This window comes from Onychostoma macrolepis, chromosome 10 (assembly GCF_012432095.1).
Source record: "Onychostoma macrolepis isolate SWU-2019 chromosome 10, ASM1243209v1, whole genome shotgun sequence".
Classification (NCBI taxonomy): Eukaryota; Metazoa; Chordata; class Actinopteri; order Cypriniformes; family Cyprinidae; genus Onychostoma; species Onychostoma macrolepis.
Genome location: NC_081164.1, coordinates 6,969,074 through 6,991,140, shown reverse-complemented (window position 1 = coordinate 6,991,140; position 22,067 = coordinate 6,969,074). Strand labels below are relative to the sequence as shown.

At 36.3% G+C, this 22,067-nt stretch overlaps 1 protein-coding gene across 1 annotated transcript; it reads left to right on the top strand.

Moving 5' to 3' along the window:
- Nucleotides 1-80: 80 nt before the first annotated feature.
- tbc1d10ab (TBC1 domain family, member 10Ab) lies at nt 81-21,862 on the top strand. Its single transcript, XM_058789775.1, has 9 exons — nt 81-986; nt 11,090-11,186; nt 12,009-12,116; nt 14,364-14,470; nt 14,563-14,677; nt 16,057-16,122; nt 17,717-17,906; nt 18,351-18,505; nt 18,896-21,862. Exons 1-9 carry the CDS (start codon nt 793-795, stop codon nt 19,316-19,318), a joined length of 1,455 nt encoding a protein of 484 aa, XP_058645758.1. The 5' UTR covers nt 81-792; the 3' UTR covers nt 19,319-21,862.
- Nucleotides 21,863-22,067: the final 205 nt, after the last annotated feature.

Genomic DNA, 22,067 nt, shown 5'->3' with positions numbered 1-22,067 from the left:
CTTTATGCTCTTATTGATAAAAATATTAAAGTTTATTGTGGCTGCAATCTTAAAGTGATGTAAATAACTGCATTGTGGACACGCGCTGTACTGCGCATAATCAGCCACGCCTCCTTAAAGCTCGCGGCTGCCACTTTAGCACGAGCCAGTCAGTCAGTCGCATACAAACGCTCGCAAACACAGATTATATGAAATAAGATTAAAACGATGGCGTCAGAAACATGATACAAATGCTGACTTTACAACACAGTGAGTCTGAGTTTTATTCGTTTGTACGGAGAGTTGTCAAGCTGCGCTTTTCACGTCGGGTTAGCGTGTTAGCTTATAACTCTTCCAGTTGTGGTTTGTTTGACACAATTTGGCAGAAGACAAACAATAAGTCGAGTTTCATTTAGTTTGATCCATAATAAATTACCAGTCAAGCGCTACATAATTTTTTTTTGGTTCAGATAGAGGTATTATTACTTGGCTAAGCTAATTTAATGCATTCATTTATATTTTGTCTTTATATATGTGTCTTCTGTCATGTTCTCGTTTGTAAATGTAGCTAGTAAACATCCGCAATGGCCTGTCAGGGTCATCTAAACCTGAGTTTTACTTCACATTAATGTCGTTACCATCAGATATGGGGTATCGTTAGCATCACCGGAGGTTCTGAGGCTCAAATCTCAGTGTGTTGATAGTTTGAGGCGGTTGACAGGAAGAAATCCACTATCTGTGTGTCAAAACACACTTTATTCTTGCTTGGGCCACAAGCAAGTGAATTTATCGCGTTTGGGGCTCATATTCAACATGGCTAAGCTTCAGTCGGGTAACGGAGTGCAGTGGAAGGACAGCAGGAGTCAGCGGGGCACGGTGGAGAGTCTGGCCGAGCACGAGAGCTCTTCTCTGGGCTCAGCCTCTGAGCTCAACGGCTTCGCCAACACGGAGATCCAGACCGACAGATACGGATTCATAGGAGGAGCTCAACAAAGCACAGGAGAAAAGTAAGTGGCAATTACATTTATGGAGGGAAAAAAGAAAGACACTAAACTAATAAAAACTGTTTATACTGTAGAAACAGTGGATTTAGAGTAGCTATGAGTGTATTAGTAACTCTTTATAATGACTTTCATTCATAACATTAACAGATATTATTGCATTATATAATACTCTTCATTGTGAAACTTTTGCGTACACTTTCATATGACCTTGAGCTACTGATTAAGCGTTATGTAATGTCTTACTCATGAAAGTTACTGTGAAGCATATTGTTTTTTTGCTGTGCTTTATTGGAGTTTGTCACATTTTCACACCCTCATGAGTGTTTTCATTAAGAGGACTCTGAATTGTTTTTGAGGACGGTCTTGTCCCGCAGGTCTTCTATCTTATCTCTGTGAGCGCAGATGAGTTGACAGGTCTCTAACACCACTGAAGTCCCCAGTGGTTGTTCTTGCTGAGTTCTTCTAATCTGACTAGCTTTGAGAAGTGCTTGGTCAGCTCACATTCCTCCATCCACCTAAGACCGAACGGATGTTGTTATATAATATTATAAGCTCTGTCTGTTTGGTATCATTTGCTTTCCTTTTCCTGGCATTTTTTAAAATGCAGTGAAATCAAATTGGAGTAAATCAGAATATATAAGGACTGAATTGGTGAGTTAAAAAAAGTTAATGTTTTTTTTTTTATAACTTACACAATTATTTTAAAGTGTCCAATTACTGATATAGGTGTTGATTTTTTTTTTTTTGATTTTTTTTTAAATTTTTATTTTATAAACATTTTTAAACAAATTTCTATCACAAAGTGTCCCTACAGAGATTTTGGACACGCATACATATATGCGGTGCAATTTTTTTTCATGTTTTTGAAAGAGGTCTCTTCTGCTGACCAAGTCTGCATTTATTTGATCAAAAAAAACAAACAAAAAAAAAACAGTAGTATTGTGAAATACTAAAGTAATTGTTTTCTATGTGAATATATTTTAAAATGTAATTTATTTCTGAGACGAAAAGCTGAATTTTCAGCATCATTACTCCAGTCTTCAGTGTCACATGATCCTTCAGAAATCATTCTAACATGCTGATTTGCTGCTCAAGAAACATTTCTGGTTATTATTAAATGTTGAAAACAGTTGTGCTGCTTAACATTTTTTGTAAAAATAAAAAATACTTTTTTTCAGGATTCTTTGAATAGAAAGTAAATCATTTATAAGAAATCGAAGAAATATCTTTTGCAACATAATGAATGTCTTGTCACTTTTGAACAATGTAATGCATCCTTGCTGAATTTCTTTAAAAAAAAAAAAAAGTCTGTCTTTTGACATATAGTGTATTAGTCTTAGGCTTGCATATAACTGTACAAACTAATGTTCATGCCAAATTAAAAGATTTTTCTCTAGATGATCCAGTAAATTGCCTGCATCCTCCTCTTCTGCAGCTATTACAAACACTTGTCTGTTTTGCGTTGACTTACATGAGTGTCTCTAATGACTCTGGACAATGCAGTTCTGTTTGGTCAAGCAACCATGCACTAATCAGATTAATCTGCTGTTGAATTAATCGCAGAAAGGCGCATCTGTCCTCTACAGTTCACATGAAGAATATCTCTTATTCCCTGTACAACAGAGTGTTTCTTTCCAGTCTCTCATTTAGACTCACGCAGGAGTTTCCCCTCATGCTGTGAACTCCCTTTAGCACTCAGAATTGCTCATTGATTTGTTTTGGCAGAACCTCCCTGCAAGTGTTTTCAGTTTTGAAATAAAACCGCTCAGTGACTCATTCAGTTAATTCAACAAGCAATAGTGTGGCATCTAAATAGTTTTAATTGCTGATAAAATAAAACAAATCAAATCACCTTCCAAGCCATGCAGTCTGTTTTAAACTCTGATGAGTATTAGCAGGCCCAAACAGAAACTCTGCTGATCCTTGTGTCTTCACTTATGTAATTTTTTGGCATGTAACACATCTTGTATAATACTATGAAATACTTGCAATTTACATATTACTTGGCAAAAAATATTTGATCAGAATACACATCTACTTAAGAAAGGCCCTCAATTATATTTATGCCATGGTCTGTCTGAATACTCGATTCTGATTGGCTGGCAGGTGTTGATTAAATTTGTTGAACTGCAGGTAGTTCCAGGTCAGTTTAATCACGTTCTATATTAATGTGCTTCTTATAAACATTAGTAACCATAGTAACATACAGTGACTGTTGTATAGTAATACAGACGAAAATAACCGTCATTTTTATCGTTCCGGTCAAATATTGCAGCGCAAATATTATTTGCATCTTTAATATGTGAATGCTGGCAAATGACCATGGCATAAACGGGATAATCAACGGCTAGCTGTGCATTAAACGATTTGAATGCACTTCGCGGAGGCAACCACCCTCCGCTGCGCGTCGTGCGGTTCTTCGCCTCCACGTCGTGCATTCAAATCGTTTAATGCACAGCTAGCCGTTGATTATCCCTTACTTAATGCATTAAATTGATCAAAAGTGACAGCAAAGACATTTCAATTCTACTTTCTTTTTTTGTCAATTCATCAAAGAATCCTGAAAAATAATTTTTATTAACAGTATTGATAATAATCAGAAATGTTTCTTGAGATGCAAATCAGAGATGGAGATCACAGAAATAAATTACATTTTAAAATGTATTTATTTTATATCTAGTTTGAGGTTTGAAGTCACAATATTACTGTTTTTACTGTATTTTTGATCAAATAAATGCAGCCTTGGCGGACATGAAATAGACTTCTTCCAAAAACATGAACAAATTTGAAAGACATGTAAGTGTAATACTTTTAGCTCCTTTTTACCATATTAAAATCCATTCTTCAGAAACCTGCTGATGCTCCATCTTGGCTATAATAAATGGATTGCATTAGTTGGAAAAATTCTGTGCATTTTATTAGAAAATAGCATTTTCTTCTCTCTTTCCCATCCAATATCGTATAAAAGAGGTCTTTGAGGATTCTGTCATTACTGTGAACCATCATGACAAAAATATCATTCATACTTAATGACATTAAAGTCTGTTGGAGAAAAAGAGGGCTGTGCTCATGCTGCAAGGACAGTTTGTCTGCACAATTGACAATGACAATTGCACTTCTCTATAGAGAGTTATTGGCTCACTTATGACATTTCGTTTGGCTTTTGTTTCCCTCCATTTGTTTACTACTGCCATGGAGATGAAACCAAGCGCCAAGTCTCTGGGGAGCATTTTAGTGCACCAGTTCATGTTTGGAACGCACATAACAGAGTTTTATCTGTGTTTGGATCTTCTGATGTGCTCTGAGAGGAGCTTTTTCATTCAAACTGACTGGAACCTGTGGCCATAAATTGTTTTTGGATGGTTTTTCGCTTTGTACGTGACTCAAGTCAGAATATTATATTATATATTATGTCTGGTTTGAACTATCCTTGTAATATATTACCACTGACAGTTTCAGTTCTTATTTTACCGATCAGAGTTTGTCTATTTAGCCTTAGCTATGTGTTAGTGAGCACCAGGAAGGGAACAGACAAGGAAAGAGAGCAAAGGGATTTTTTTGGCAGTCATGTGCTTCCTGTTTTCCTCTTCTTCTAACTGGTCTGAAGAACATTTCTTGGGTGAAAGGAAACACTTTTTGAGTACTTGTATGCAGAACTGGGTAGTAAGTGATTACATGTAGTCTGGATTACGTAATCAGATTCCAAAAAATAAGTACTTGTAATTAGAGTAAGTTACATTTTAAAATACTCGTAATCAAACTACAGTTACTTTTTTATGGATTACATGATTACATATTATTCACACAATAGCAATACATTATTCATAATTCATTGATTCTCCCTAATTTCTCTTTTTCATCTTTTAAATTTTCCTTTCTAAAATAGCCTACCGATTATATACTTATTATATATATGTATATATAGTCTAGTTTTGTGGACGTTCACACAAAGATCAGTCATTGGTCAGGTGGCGACAGCATTTGGCCAATGGATTTACAAAAATCATTTCAGGTTTAAGAAGGGTTTCATATTTGAATTATTACTCTGTAGGTTTTTTAACCATGTATTATTAATTATAACTAATTAAAATGCACACATTCACGTTATTTCTTAGTTACATGTAATGCAGGCATTACAAAACTTTTTGTCATCTAAACCTTATTCACCAAATATATTTGCTTTAAGTACCCCTGAGATTTTAAAATAAATATTTCAATAATTAAGTATCACATTTGCATGTTCACGATTTCTTTGATGTTGATTAATGATCACATGGCATGCAGGCAAATAAAAATATTTCATCTTTTTTAGTAAGTGTTTTATTTAAAACAAAGACTATAGAAATACAAAGACGGTTCACTCCTATACTTATGAATTGGAGAAACTGCAACACGCAATATGGAGGAATAGTGAAAAGTGAAAGAGCCAAATTTCCCATAGAATGCGCATTGGCTGGTCTAGCCTGAAAAATAAGCTTTTTAAACGCTATTTGAGCATAAGAAACAACATTCATGGGGCAATTAATTACAGCTTTTTGTTGCTGATTTGAGATATGTAATTTAATTGTGAGTTCAGTGAGCAGTTTTTGAGATTTCAGGATTCCCCCATTCATTAAGATAGGTCTTGTACGAGCTGCAAATATGGCCACCGAGTGAAGAGACTTTCCTCGAAAGGGAGTTTATTTTAAAATGCAGTTCCTTTATGAACCCTAGTTTGGGAAACCATGATGTAATATCATGTTTAATGCACTTCATGTTGTAAATTACAATGAATGGAACAAGTTTTCTTGCTCTCTGCATTTTTTACATCATTATGGTACAATATAATGCTATTTAAATCAATGTGATAAATGAGTTAAATCAAAAGTAATCTAAAAGTAATCTGATTATATTACCTTACGTTACAATTATATTACGTTACTGATTACAATTTTTGTCCTGTAATCTGGAATCAGTAACGGATTACAATTTGTAAGTAATCTACCCAGCTCTGCTTATATAATACTTGTAGGGTCAAAGGGCCCTCAACCCTTCCCATGAGACCATTCCTCTTGTACTTCATGAGCCCATCCTCCAGTCTCCATTCAACTCCATTCAACTGTATCTGTGTTTTCAGCATAACATAATTTGCTCAACTTGTGTACACAGGAAAAGTAAACAGGCGAACGGCAGGCCTTGCTTCTGTTCCATAGATCTAAACAACCGCAATCATCTGTAATCTGATCGCTGACGATAATCCAATCTGGACTGCGTAATCTGTGTACACACTGCACGTGTGCGAGTATATTTGCTTTCCATTTCAAGACCGAGCGTCTGCGTGAGCCATCAGGGTTTGCGCAGCATGTCCTGTCACTGACCTTTTGCCAGGGGATTATTGGATCCCTTGGCATCTCAGACTCAGGGATGTACTTTCATAAAATGCTTTTCATCCATAATCATCATAACATACATTTCCTCCATCATAAGCGACAAGTGTCTGCAATACAGAAATGTAAAAAGTGTTTCAAAATCTGTGCCACATTCTTATAAATGTAGTCTTTTTTTATTTCTTAATTCCATATGATTTTGAAAAACTTCTAAACCATTTTCAAAAAAAGTTTAAATTGAATGATTTAAAATGTGACCCTGGACCACAAAGCCAGTCATAAGGGTTGATTTCTTTGAATTTGAGATTTATACATCATCTGAATGCTGAATAAATAAGCTTTCCATTGATGTATGGTTTGTTAGGATAAAAAGTAGTTTTTATAAATACAGGTGCATCTCAATAAATTAGAATGTCGTGGAAAAGTTAATTTATTTCAGTAATTCAACTCAAATTGTGAAACTCGTGTATTAAATAAAATCAATGCACACAGACTGAAGTAGTTTAAGTGTTTGGTTCTTTTAATTGCGATGATTTAGGCTCACATTTAACAAAAACCCACCAATTCACAATCTCAACAAATTAGAATACTTCATAAGACCAATAAAAAAAACATTTTTAGTGAATCGTTGGCCTTCTGGAAAGTATGTTCATTTACTGTATATGTACTCAATACTTGGTAGGGACTCCTTTTGCTTTAATTACTGCCTCAATTTGGCGTGGCATGGAGGTGATCAGTTTGTGGCACTGCTGAGGTGGTATGGAAGCCCAGGTTTCTTTGATAGCAGCCTTCAGGTCATCTGCATTGTTGGGTCTGGTGTCTCTCATCTTCCTCTTGACAATACCTCATATATTCTCTATGGGGTTCAGGTCAGGCGAGTTTGCTGGCCAATCAAGCACAGTAACACTATGGTCATTGAACCAGCTTTTGGTACCTTTGGCAGTGTGGGCAGGTGCCAAGTCCTGCTGGAAAATGAAATCAGCATCTCCATAAAGCTTGTCAGCAGAAGGAAGCATGAAGTGCTCTAAAATTTCCTGGTAGATGGTTGCATTGATTGTGGACATCAGAAAACATAGTGGACCAACACCAGCAGATGACATGGCAGCCCAAATCATCACTGATTGTGGAAACTTCACACTGGACTTCAAGCAACATGGATTCTATGCCTCTCCACTCTTCCTTCAGACTCTGGGCCCTTGATTTCCAAATTGGAAATTCCAAAATGCTAAATTTACTTTCATCTGAAAAGAGGACTTTGGACCACTGAGCAACAGTCCAGTTCTTTTTCTCCACAGCCCAGTTAAGATGCTTCTGACGTTGTCTCTGGTTCAGAAGTGGCTTGGTAGCCCTTTTCCTGAAGACGTCTGAGCGTGGTGACTCTTGATGCACTGACTCCAGCTTCAGTCCACTCCTTGTGAAACTTTCACAAGTGTTTGAATCAGCTTTGCTTGACAGTATTCTCAAGCTTGTGGTCATCCCTGTTGCTTGTGCACCTTTTCCTACCCAAATTCTTCCTTTCCGGTCAACTTTGCATTTAATATGCTTTGATACAGCACTCTGTAAACAGCCACACCTTTCAGTAATGACCCTCTGTGACTTACCCTCTTTGTGGAGGGCATCAATGATTGTCTTCTGGATCATTGCCAAGTCAGCAGTCTTCTCCATTATTGTGGTTTCAAAGAACAAGAGATACCCAGAATTTATACTGTAGGGATGGTCATATATTGAAACTCAAATGTAAATATTCTAATATTTTGAGATACTGATTTTTGACTTTCATGAGTTGTAAGCTCTAATCATCAAAAATAAAACAAAAAAACTTTTGAAATGTTTTACTTTACATGCAATGAATCTAAAATATATGAAAGTTTCACTTTTTGAAATAACTTGCAAGAAAAAATGAACTTTTCCACGACATTCTAATTTATTGAGATGCACCTGTATCCTGGTTTATTAATTTATAAGCTTTTAGGGAGTTGCACTACATGACATTTTGTAACTGAACCTTGCCATAAAAAGATCAAATTATCTTGTTTAAAAGACAGAATGACACAGTCATAAGGGTCTGCATGGGTCCTCTCTATGATATAATTTTCTGTTTAGTTTTTTCTGCATATTGGTCGGCTTTTTTTTTTTTATAGTATATATATATATATTAATAAGCAGTTCATTTTTTTTTCTAAGAAATAACATAAAAGTGCCAAAATACCTTTCTTATTTATTTTTGAATAAAATAACAGACCCAGAAAACATTCTGCATCGTGCCATTGAGTAATAATTGTGTAATCTGTGTTCATTATATACTTATCTTGTCCCATTTGACGAAGAAAGGCACTGTTAAAATATTCTTCAGTGCTTAATATGTTGTAACTTCTCTGACATGAGTCAGTCCACCGACCACTACAGTTATAAAACACAGAAGCAGGACCAGAGCCATTAGAAGTGCTGTTGCTAATGCTCTTTTTAAGGTTAAGGTATTTAAACAGACTCCAGCCTTGTGGCAAGTTATGCAAAGACATAAGCATTAATGTTTTCTGAAGAAAAGTTTCTTATTTGTTGTTTTTGTTGGGTTTTTTTTAACAATTTAAATTTTCTTTTTTTTTTTTTTTTTTTTTCTAAACTAATATAAATGCTCTCAATTACATATTAAGGGTGTGTCTGTCAGCTGGATGTAATAAAAAGCCTTTCAGGCCGAGGTGCTGGGGTCACTTAATCAGACAGAACACAAGTTCAGAAAGATTCCCAGAAACACGGCTTTCCCCAGTGATCTCCCCCGCTCTGTTCAAAACGTTCTTGTAAACAGTCATCCCACATTAACATCACTTTTTATGGTTGTGCAACCAAGTAATACATTTGAAGTCACTGTTACTAAGTTGCTAAACATGACGGTAGTAGATGAAAATGGGTGATTTATATTAAATTTTTTTCTACTGTGGAAAGCAGCTTGTGTTTTGGATTTCCCTCTGAAGAACCTACTGTGAACATATGATGACGCCTACAGTACTCGGATTCAATTGAGATAATTTGACACCCACGCTATTCTTTGCAAACAGTGCCTTGCCGTTGGCGTGGACATATCAGGTCAAGAGCTATCGAGCTTCTCCATGTATAGGGATGAGTTTCTAAACATATAGGGTTGAGTTTGTCAATTTTATATATATAAATTTATAAGGAAACAAATAGGTGTGAGTTTATAAATTATTAGAGATGAGTATGTAAATGTCAGTAAGTGGGAAGGAATTCGTAAATATGAAAGGATTAGTTTGTAACTAAATAGGGATTAGTTCATTAATATATAGGGATACATTTCTAATGGTATGTTTACATGACAATGATGGTACTAAAAACAGCTAAGTTTTGTGTACACACAACCACGTTGTCAAAATGATAACTGTTCACACTACTCCTCAAAAACGCCTAATAATACTGTTATTCATGCCAGGCCAGTAGATGGTGATGTCACTACCCAATACCCGTCTGTGTACGTACAAATACCTATAGACTGAACATGTAACATGCATCCGTATGACGTCAACACTTTCACAAGTTTGGATTTTCAGGCCTCCAAAATGGCTTTTTTGTGTAAATGAACAGCCAAAATGCATAAGCTTTCCAGCATTTTCATTTTTAGTTGAACATGGTGTCATGTAAACACTTCCTTAAAGGGTTAGTTCACCCAAAAATGAAAATTAGCCTGTTTTACTCACCCTCAAAGCATCCTAGGTGTATGCAACTTTCTTCAAACGTAATAAACACTTTTTTCTCACTTCCACTGACTTCTCACTTCCGATTAAAGGGTGAACTAACCCTTTAATAAACCCCCATTTTTGTTAATATAGGGATGAGTATATACATGTATAAGGATGAGCTTTTAAATGCATAGGGATGAGAATCAAAAGAAAATGACAATTTTTGATCCAGTTTCACGGATTCCATTAATGTTATATTTGAATCTGTTTCCAGGTATTTTCTGTACATCTTCAAGATAAGATTTGACTACACATAACACAGCAACAGGTTTCGGTCCCACTTTATATTAGGTGGCCTTAACTACTATGTACTTACATTTAAATTAATAATTTGGTACAATGCATTTATTGTGTACATACATGCTTTTACATTGTACTTATATTTTTAAAAATACCTATGTAATTACATCTGTAATTAATTTCTGTAGTTACTTTTATAATTACACTGTTGACCCATCCCTTACACCTTAACCCACCCTTAAACCTACCAATTACTACCAAACCTGTCCCTAATCTTACCCGTATCACACCTCAGTAGCAGCAATAGTGTTTTGCAATACAGTATGAACACAATAAGTACATTGTACTTATTTTTTGATGTAAGTACATAGTAGTTAAGGCCACCTAATATAAAGTGTGACCCAGGTTTCTTTTCAAATCAAGTGGGGTACGATGAGAGCAACCAAGCCCTCTGGCCAGTTCAGTGAGGGAGTGAGTTATTAGGCTGATTCAAACAACATTGTCGATCATTCAGTAGCAACCATGCTCTGTTGCTGAATAGTGTTCCTGAAAACACAGAGTATTTTTTAAAAGTGCAGATGAGCCATTACCTTTAAGAGAACAGAATGTCATGGACATCTGTTCTGAACAAGAACCGGTTCTCGGTTCCCAACCCTATATTTGCTAACGTGATTCTGTATACGTGGGTGTGCGTGCATGCATATTATATCAGATAAATGATCTAATCTCTCTTTGTTCTCTCTCAATCCAGTGCTGATATTCCTCCAGACGTGCTCCGGCAGAGAGAAGCCAAATGGCTGGATATGCTCAACAGTTGGGACAAGTGGATGGCCAAAAAACACAAGAAGGTTCGTCTCTGACAAACAGACCTGTGTTTATCCACAGGTTTTATTTTTGTCTTGAATAGCTCAAATTCCCTAGCGAATGCTTTAATGTTCATAAAATGCTCAACAACATGATGTTATCTTAGGAATTTGACTGCACATCTCACATCATGGGCTTCTAAATTCACAAACTGTTTAATAGAATCAGATAAAGTTATGACCAGACCCACACAAAATATCCGCCCACAGAACTTCTTATTATATAATTTATATTGACCTTTGGCTACCCATGTGCTTTAGACATCAGCCATTTAAAAACCTTTGTTTGTCATAAATGTTGTCTCTACAATAATGCTAAACGTCCTTTTACCATTTGCTTTTATAATTCTAGTTTATGATTCTCTTGATTCTGAATTTCTCTCCAATGACTAACCTTGCAGACAAAACACAGAGTTGGTCATTTCTCAAGTTAACAGCAGCTAGATGCCACATCAGCAGCTCATGCATAATTACTGTAATTCTGCTCAACACTGCCTGTCATGATTATTTGCGATAGCCATAATTATTCCAGTCTCATTTTACCATGCGATTAAGCAAAAATAGAAATGAAATACACTTTTATGTCTTTATTTCTTGAGCTGTAGTGAATTATGCAAGCACTCTAAATGAACATTAGAGTGCTCTGGTGTTGGTGGTGGTGGTTTGTGTCACTCTCACATAAAAGTATAAAATTTGTTTGTGAATGCAATTGCTTAGTTTTACTTAATATTTGAATTAATATTAAGGTCATGGTTCGTCCTAATATGCAAGTGTACTAGTTCAGTGTCTCTCTTTGTCTCTCTGAAGGTGAAGTTCCGCTGTCAGAAGGGCATCCCTCCATCACTCAGAGGTCGTGCGTGGCTTTATCTCTCTGGTGGGAAAGTGAAGAAAGAACAGAATCAGGGAAAATTTCAGGTTTGTCCATTTGAACCCTTGATAGCACCACTGTTCTGTACCAAAACAATTTGATTATGCCACCATCTAAGACGCTGAATTTTTAGCCAGATTTTAAGGCAGCCTGGCATGGCTTTTTTTAAATTTAATACTTTTATTTAAAAAGGATGCATTAAATTTAAAAATGCTGCTCTTTTAGACTTTCTGTTCACCAATGGATCCTAAAAAAATGTGCATCATGGTTTCCACCAAAATATAAAGCAGCATAGCTGTTTTCAACACTGATAATGATAAGAAATGGTTCAAATCAGCGTATTACAATGATTTCTGAAGGATATGACACTGAAGACTAGGAGTAAGGATGCTTAAAATTCAGCTTTGATCACTGGAATAAATTACTTTAAAAAATATATTACAATAGAAAACAATTATTTTAATTTGTCATATTTCACAATATTATTGTTTTCATTGTACTTTTGTTCAAATAAATGCACCCTTAGGAAAAGGCTGCTTTCATAAACCTTAAAAAAGTCATCTTAATGACCCTTAACTGTTATATTCTTTGCAGGGATCGAAATCCCATGATGCACTATGCACTTCCACATTGAAAGCATCCATTCAAGATGGTGGACAAAGCATAGAAATTATTATTTTTTTTTTCAAATCAATAATAAGTTTCATTCAATATTTAATAGGGATGCACCGATACCACTTTTTCCAGTACTCGCCCGATACGATACTTTTATTTTTGCTACTTGCAGATACCGATATTTTCATTGCATTTGTAAATTTTTTAAATATTTGGAACAGAAACCAAAAGAGTATGTATAATGTTAGTTGGTTAACTTCATTTATCAAATAGATAGTCAAACCAAAATTTATTCAGACACCTTCACCTTAAACTGTCAGAACAAATTCAGCTTGATAATGTCAGATAACTTTGATAGAAAGGTATATAATGGATTACAATCAACCAAAAATTATTCAGACAGCTGACAACTGTAATTACGCGTTTTGTTGTTATAATGCAGGGAACCACTCGTTATAAATCTCCTAACTGTGATATTTTCAGAAATAAAAGTCACTTTTTAAAAAAAATCTGAAACGTGCTGTGATTTATATTCCAAAGCCACTCATATAATGCTGAATCACTCATGAAGCAAGCAAAACACGCACACGTATTTGTACTGGTGCAGAATGAGAGGGACAAGTACAGGACAGCCTGAGCCTAGCGCATTTTAAACAGGCTGTTAGTTTCACTTTCACCAGAAAGTCGTGTATGCTTAAGGTTGAAAATAAATGATGGTTTATAGTGAATGCCCCTATAAAATGTCTTATATTTACGATTTAGTTTTAACCCAAATGACCACACAACAGAAGTGCGCGCGTGCTCTTTCTCTCTCTCTCTCTCTCTCCCTCCCTCCCTACCGTTAAGTAACTTGTGCATTGTTTTACTTGCTTGTTTTTGACACATCCGACTGAACTACAAACTGTCCAGTGACGTCTGTGAGAAAGGGATATTCACTCGACGAGCTCGCGCATCTGCGCCTGTGCGCTCAATCCACTCAGCGTGCTTTGCTTTTCAGCCTGCGCACATCAGCTATACAGGCTTTAATACTGAATGTTTAACATTAAATTCATTACATACATATACTTCGTAGACATCCTTAATCTCTAATAACTCCATTCTGCTGTCTGTTTTTCTGTTGTCTGTTTCTTTGTCTGAATATGGCACTTATCACATGCTGTGTGGTATCGGCGTTTGGTATCGGGGCATTTTAATGAGTACAGGAGCTCAGTATCGGGCCCGATATCGATACTGCATCCCTAATATTTAACATTTCAGTCTAACTAAAAATTGACACTTACCCAGTCCCAGTATTTGTGTGCTGTCTCAGATCTGTAATCAGTTATCATGCTGTTTTGGGGTTTGCAAGACTATAATATTCAGTACTATTATTCATTTAACTGCAGTGACACCATCACATGAGAACAACAGTTCAACTGAATTGAGCTGAATAATGATGCTAACTTTGCAACATTGACAGTGACACTGTTATTGATCTGAATAGAATCAACAGTGAACTGACATGAGCTGAATAACCACACTGTTGCCTGCTACAGAGCTGCTTTACAGCAAAAAATTGAATTCATCTCATAATTCATTAAATGTTTATTATAATGTTTTATTAATGTGAAGCTGCTTTGCAACAGTCTGTATTGTATAAAGTGCTATATAAATAAGCCTGACTTGTCTTTATGTTGCAGGAGTTGGACAGTCAGCCTGGAGATCCTAAATGGCTGGATGTGATAGAGAAAGACCTCCACAGACAGTTTCCATTCCACGAGATGTTTGTAGCTCGAGGAGGCCATGGGTAAGTCGGCCCTCTCTTCACCTGCGGGCTTCTCCATTTGAACCCCTTTGCTTCTGTTACATAATTTAGTCATGTGCGTGTGCACTGTGCAGGCAGCAGGATCTGTTCCGGGTGCTGAAGGCGTACACGCTGCACAGACCAGAGGAGGGTTACTGTCAGGCTCAAGCTCCTATAGCCGCAGTGCTGCTCATGCACATGCCTGCTGAGGTTAGTCTGCAGTCCATTATTGTGCACCTCTCCGGCAGATGGTCCTTGTTATAGTTTTGAATGCATCTCATAAATTATTTATTGATTTATACAGTTATCTATTATACAGTTTTATGTCTTAGAATAAAACACTAGAACTATTGGTAACACTTTATTTGAAGCCTTTATATATAATGCATTATAAATATATTCATAATGTATGTTGTAGTGCAATATATATTTTCATTAATAATTTCAACCAAAGTTAAAATGCATTATAATATTTGTTGCATCTGAAATTGGTTGTTTTTCATGTATTTTAATTATATTTAGGGCTGTCAGATTAACATGTTAACTTAATTAGTTATGAAAAAATAACGTGATTAAAATATTTTAATGCAGTTAACGCACTAGCCCCGCCCCCAGACCTGTACATCATCTTACATTACAGTTGACTGTTGACAAATATGATGCAGGGCAACAATGAATGCGGATATGCCCTAAAATTCAAGATATTGGGGCAAAAATGTTCCTGTATGAGTTTTTCTCATATGATAAGCTATGTTTTTGTCTCAAATACGAGTGCAAATGTGATTTTATACAACAGTTCAGTAAATGGGAAGTTAATACTGTTAATACTAATGCCCACAAAATATTACCTATTAAGCCACAGCAGAATTGTTGTGTCTCCGATTCGTTTCTGAATGAATCCACGTTTTGAACTAATCAGGCGAATCAATGATTCAAAGGCCCATTCATAAAGAGAGCCGCTTACATCATTCCTGAATGAATCAGCTGTTTGAACTAATCAAATGAATTAATGACTCATTACTGCCACCTGCTGGCAGTTTTAGTTTCTTATTTAGAGTATTATTTAATAAAAAAACGACTTTAAAGGGATAGTTCACCCAAAACGTTTAAATTATGTCATCATTTACTCAATCCTGATTGACTTACTTTTGTGGAACATAAAAGAAGGTATTTTGAAGACTGTTGGTATCAAAGCTGTTTTGGTTACCAATGACTTCCATTACATGAACGGAAAAAAAAATGTTTCTTATATTATCTACTATCTATGTTCCATAGCCTTTGTAGCCTAAACATTTACGTGTAATAAATTTTGTTGGATCAAATAAAATATTTCTATCTACAGTTACTATTTGTAATGTCTACTTAATACTTTCTCATTTAACACAAATAGCTTTAAATAATTTTTGGGGGTATTTTCACAGCCAAATGTAATTTGCGATTAATTAATCGACACATGTAATCGACTGACAGCTCTACTTTATTCATATAATATTTATTAGTTTCAATGGTCTTAATTATTTGAGTACAGAAGCAAGTTAAACTCATACCCTGTTCTGGTCTTTTACTCTTTTATGGTCATGCTCTGGTAGGATGCATTCTGGGGTCTGGTCCAGATCTGTGAGAAGTACCTGCCCGGATACTACAGCGCAGGCCTGGTGAGTGGAGACAATACACAGTCCTCCTCCATTCAGCACTTGTCTGCATGCTGTCAACCCTCAGATTCACACGAGAGCAATCAATCACCCTGATAAAACACACGATCGATCCCTGACGAGATGCTGATGCTCTCATGCTGTTGTGGGATGTCTGAGGTGTTTCACATTCACCAACATTGTTCTGCCGAGGGAAATTTGCTGATGTAGAGAGCTGTTGTTCAGAGGGATCACAGTTCAAGGGTTGCTCCTCTTGTACTTCACATTCTGTCTAATTTAGCAGAACTTATTAACCAGACTCAACTGTGCCTGAAGTGCCCTGTCTCAACAAGACTCATGCAGCACAATAGTTACTTCATTTGGGATTTTATGGCTTCTGTTTGTTAGATGCAAAAAGCAGTTTGAGAGTCAAAATCTGCTAAGAGGTATAAAATGTAAAAAGTTATGTTAAACTATTATGGGTAATGAAAGGGTCATATTTTGGTTTTGGGATTCCCAACAACAGGTTGACATGCATGCAAGGTCAAAAAACACTTTCATTGTCTTACAATATGCATTTATTTTTACCTCAACGACTCCCAAATGATTCGCTCAACGATTAATTTTTCCAAACCCCTCCTTTGCTTGACGCTAATCTGCAGTGATTGGTCCGATTGGTCTCATTTTAATTTCATCACACCTGTAATGCCTGATAAAGTAGCATTTGAGCAGTACTGCTTTGTGTACAGCGTTACCGGGGAAACTGCTATTTTTACCCTCCAAAAGTGGCATCTAGTGGCAAAAAATGAATTTGCATTTTTGTTCAGACCAATATGAAAATCGACCGATGGTGAAGTTTTCCCAGGTCTGCGCACGCAACAAGTGGGCGGGCAATTCATACAGTAAATTATGATGTTGTGATGCTTAAATAGCATTTCAAAAAATAAAAATGTAAAATAACAACAAAAATGGAATATATTGCAGGGTATTTGATGTGTAATGTTCAGTAATGTGAAGATTTTATTGTGTGCAGGGTTACCTGTTGCTTTCATAAGGACGTGTATTAGGGTGCTAATTATGCTCTCAAATAGACCAGTGCAGTCTGAAGTATTACTAAACCCGCTGTTGTCCTAAACAGTTGTTTTCATCTTTCTCTCATATATATCTCATGCACAATGTTTTTGCTGGGCTGTTCCATTACCAGGAATCCAGTGCAATCCCAGCTTTATGTGAGGTCTTTTGTGTCTGACCTTCAGGAGAAGAGTGGGCGGCAGATATGGAGTGAATTAGATTAAACCGACATCAGGATCTTGCTTTCTCTCTATCACTCGTTCTCACTCTCTTCAGCCTGGGGGAGTTTCCTCTTATCGTTTCGGTTTTAAACCTGTGAATCGTTGCTGTCACAAAATTTGTTTATCACATCAATGTAAATAAGTTGTATTTGCAAGAGCATCAGATCATCGGAACTTATCAGCAAAATAATTCATTCACCACATATAATTTTACATTTTGAATAATCTCTTTAAAATGTAAAGCTGTTATAGGGAAATGGTTTCACTGTAGTACATCCCAGATTTCACTTTCTCATGCTGTTTCCTTCTCTTCTCTGTCTTCACAGGAGGCCATTCAGTTAGACGGCGAGATCCTGTTTGCTCTGCTCAAGCGCGTGTCACCGGTGGCCCACCGGCATCTGAAGAAATACAAGATTGACCCTATCCTCTACATGACTGAGTGGTTCATGTGTGCCTTCTCCAGGACACTGCCCTGGGCGTCTGTCCTGCGCATGTGGGACATGTTCTTCTGTGAGGGTGAGACTCACTCTAAAGGCAGATTTAAAAAAAACTGTGTACAGCTCACTGGATTCACACCTTGCTACTTGTGACTTTTACTTGCAGAGTGCAACAACTTTTTGCATTTAATGTCACGCATACTCCCAGTGAAACTTACTTTTTAACTGTGATGAATGATAAATTAAGCATATTTATTCATTGAATATTTATGTATTAAAATACATATTGAAAATTAAATAAAAAGTTAAGAAAATTAAAAAACGTGTTAAATTAAGAAAAAATACTAATGCTTTTCCATTCTTGCTTTTTTTATTTTTTATTTTGTAAATAAAAAGTAGGATACATGTTTGCAGTATTGCCTATCAATTATGAAACTTTGTGATATATAAGTAGTTAAAACATTTCTAACTTACATACACTGTTACTTTGTTTGATGGACATGCATGTCTGTGTGCATTGCAGGAGTGAAGATCATCTTCCGTGTGGGTCTGGTGCTGCTGAAGTGCATGCTGGGATCTCAGGAGAAACTGAAAGCTTGTCAGGGCCAGTATGAGACCATGGAGCTGCTCAGGTCAATTGAGCCACGATACATGCAGGAGGCTTTCTTAGTGCAAGAGGTATCGCACACATATTCACTTATGTGCTGTACTTCAATTACAATTTAAAACATTTTTAAACATGAATTAAATTTCAAAATATCCATATTTATTTCCTGAGAGTTGCTACATGCTGAGTAACAATGTAGTACTGCTACCACCTCTGGAATTGTTTATTTTGCCAATGGAAATAGAAGGCAGCATACATTTATATACTGTACAGTATGTAGTCAGCAGTAGCCAAACATAGCCTTTGTCTCCTCCTGCTGGTTGCTTTTTGCACATGCATGCCTTAATCAGTACAATTTGATTTGCCATGTAAAAATCCTCACTTGAAGTTAATTAAATATTCATTGTACAGGTTTATTATTGTTACTGACCTTTAAAAACCATATATCCCCACCATTTCAGGTCATTGAACTGGCTGTGTCTGAGCGTGACATAGAGAAGGAGCATCTCTCACAGCTCCGGCGCTGGAAGGAGACCCACGGAGAGCTGCACTGTAAATCCCCTCCCAGAATGCACGGCGCCAAAGCCATCATGGCTGCTGAGCCGCCCAGTCGCCAGGACCTCAAACAAAACCCCACAATCATCGTCGAAGTACCGCAGACCACCGAGAGCAAGACAGAGAAAGGGAAAAAAATGACAAAAACGGAGAAGATAAATGAAACGAAAAGCACCTCTCCACCTCCTAATCCATACCCGCTACCCAGCAACCCACCATTACCAAGTGATAAGCTCTCGCCCAGCGAATCACAGCACCTGCAGGAAGACACGCCCCTGCAGGGCTCCAATCAGAGTCTCAGTAGCGCCGAACACGACACCTACCTGTAAAGTGCTGGAAGAGGGACACCAGTGCTGACCGCTGAATGTTTACTGTGCAGAAACATCTGCCTCCCCTCTCTCAGGACTTGGCATCAAAGGGGAGATCACATGACACGACTGGACCAAAACATGCTTATGGGAGTCACAATCACATAGGAGGATGAAACTACATCATGAGGTTTCAACTGTGTTTATATGATTATATGTATATGTGTATGTGCATGTTTGGAAATGAAATGAAGGACCAACTCTCAGATCTCCAAATGAAGCATTAATGAGCTGCGCTGGATGCAGATGTTCTCATGCTGTTTAAACTAGTGAGCGAGTGCAGGGGACATTTCCTCCATCTGCCTCAGGAGACTACATTGGTACTTTAACACTGTTTTTGTACTTTAAATGAAAACGTATTTAGGCCTAAATTTAAGATGTTTTTTGAATTGCGTATAAAATTTCCATCCATTTGGATTGCAGAGTTTTAAAATGAACTTAAAATTATTATGCATATATGCCAGTCATACATAAATGAAACCGGTCACATTACTGTAATAGTACTAAATTGATTGTTTAAATATATATATATTATATTTCAAATCAAATTTCTTATTTTTAAATTTTAACTTAACTTTTAACAAATATTGCCTGTTTCACAGCAAGGCCAATTTTAACCATGTTCATACTTTTTAACTAGCTAAATCAATTTTTGAAAATGACCAAATTTATGCTGATTCAATTTCAACCAGTGCACTTTGAATATAATTATTTAAATAAATAAAAACTGATTTTTTTATGCAGAAATCTGACCTGATTCATTTATGACTGACAAATATGCATCGCATTAAGTTAGTTTATAAGACCATGTAATCCAAATGGATGAAAGTTATATATGCATTTCAAATACATATCTTGGGCCTAAATATTTTTTCAAGTGAATAGTTGATGAAAAAAAATCACCCTGGTCTCGTTCCAAAACTTTTGTTATTTTTTAGTGGAACCAAAAGCAGCAATTTTGAAGAATCTTTCCACTGCACATTTCCATAGAAACCCATCTGTCAATCTCCGAAAAGCATTAAATTGCTATTTAAGTATTTATGACATAATATGCTCAGACTGCTTTATAGTGTACTTAACTTTTATTATTATTAATATTCTTCAGAAAAATAAGAGTAAGTAAATAATTGACTGAACTGTTCCTTCATTGGACTGGCAGCAAATATTTTTACAAGATGAATTCAGTCCTGGTCTTTACCACTAAGGGGCTCTATTGAGCTATTTGTATATATCAAATTCAATTGCATTTCACCTTCTTGAGCAATAGAGGGCGCCAAGATGATCCCAGAGTTCTGCATTATATCAAACATTTTTGTTCTGTCGTTGAAAACATTAAATATATAAACCTATTTATCTGAGTGCCAAAATAAACATGTATAAAACAGAATCTAGCTCTTTTGCTACACAGATTTTAATTTCTGCAAATGTCCATTTGAATCCGTCCTTTTGGGAGAAATATTTAACGGAGGTCTGTGTTCAGAGCAGGTTTGCTCCTCTGTCATGACAGATTTTCTGTACATTCCTCTGTTTCAGTTCTCGTCATGATTTCTGTTTCGGTCGAGTGTGATCTTGAGTGCTGTGTATATGTGTGCGGGACAGTGATCTACATTACTGTCAAATTCTTGACCAAGAGATTGTTTTGCACATTTCCATCTTGATTTACTAAAACTGAAGGGATGCTGTAGGGCACAATCCTCTGACATTTTGTAGGGTGCAGAAAATTATATTTTTAAATATCTATGGATTTATTTTCTCTGATGTAAATAGCATAGCCAAGACAATTTTAACACTATTTTATTTCTCTTCTTGCTATGGCGTCTTGCAAGTATGGAAGATATGTATATTCATGAGCATTTATGGCCAGATTTGCTACGGTATGTATGCACTCATTGATCGAGCTGTGTACATATTTTTCTTTGGGAGGAAGTGATAATTTGTGAGCTAAATATCACGTTATTTCATTGAACTCACACTGCTTGCTGAATATTTCACTATGAGGAACCGCAAACAGATATTTAGTGTGCATGCTTGATCATTATTTGATTGCTGAATTTCATGCTCTGATGATCCAGGTGTCATATTTATCAAACCTTTTAGAATTAGGTTCAGTTCTCTTGTGGAATATTACATGCATTAAGGTTGAGAAGGTGTATTTGTATAGATTTAATCCCAAAAAATGCTGTAATAAAGCAATATTACATTTTTAAAGTGAGAAGCAAAAAATCTTAATTTTATCAATCACATTTTATGGTTTAATTGGAGTGGTTCAAAGATTTACTTCTTGAAAGAACATTGCAGTGCAATTTGGGAGAATTCGAGTTTTGAATTAATTTTAATATAGGCTGTGTGCCAAAACATGTCACTTTGATAAGAAAGGAAGTTACTTTAGATTTTATTTTCATGCAGACTTTCTTATTCACACTCAAAATTGTTACATCCTCCTGTATGCAAATGAAAATTTGAGCAAAAGGTTTTTCATGATAAAATAAATTTGATACACTCAGATTCTGTGTTGAGTGATTCTTTGCGGCTGTCATTAGTGAGTCAGGCAGGGTCCGGAGGGACGGCTGAGATGGAATGAGGGATGAGGAGAGGTGAAAGAGGCTACTGTGGCCGTGAGGACGGGACACCTGTCGTCCTCGCTTCTTCAGCTCTGAGATTTGCATGTCAATGGTGCTGGCGTGCTCCTCGCTGCTCATCTCCTCATCGC

Excerpts from the sequence above, each read along its gene's own strand:
- tbc1d10ab (XM_058789775.1), top strand. The coding sequence starts at position 793 with ATGGCTAAGCTTCAGTCGGGTAACGGAGTGCAGTGGAAGGACAGCAGG. Across the intron at positions 12,117-14,363 it reads AGAATCAGGGAAAATTTCAG|GAGTTGGACAGTCAGCCTGG; the intron begins GTTTGTCCATTT and ends TTTATGTTGCAG. Across the intron at positions 16,123-17,716 it reads GATACTACAGCGCAGGCCTG|GAGGCCATTCAGTTAGACGG; the intron begins GTGAGTGGAGAC and ends CTGTCTTCACAG.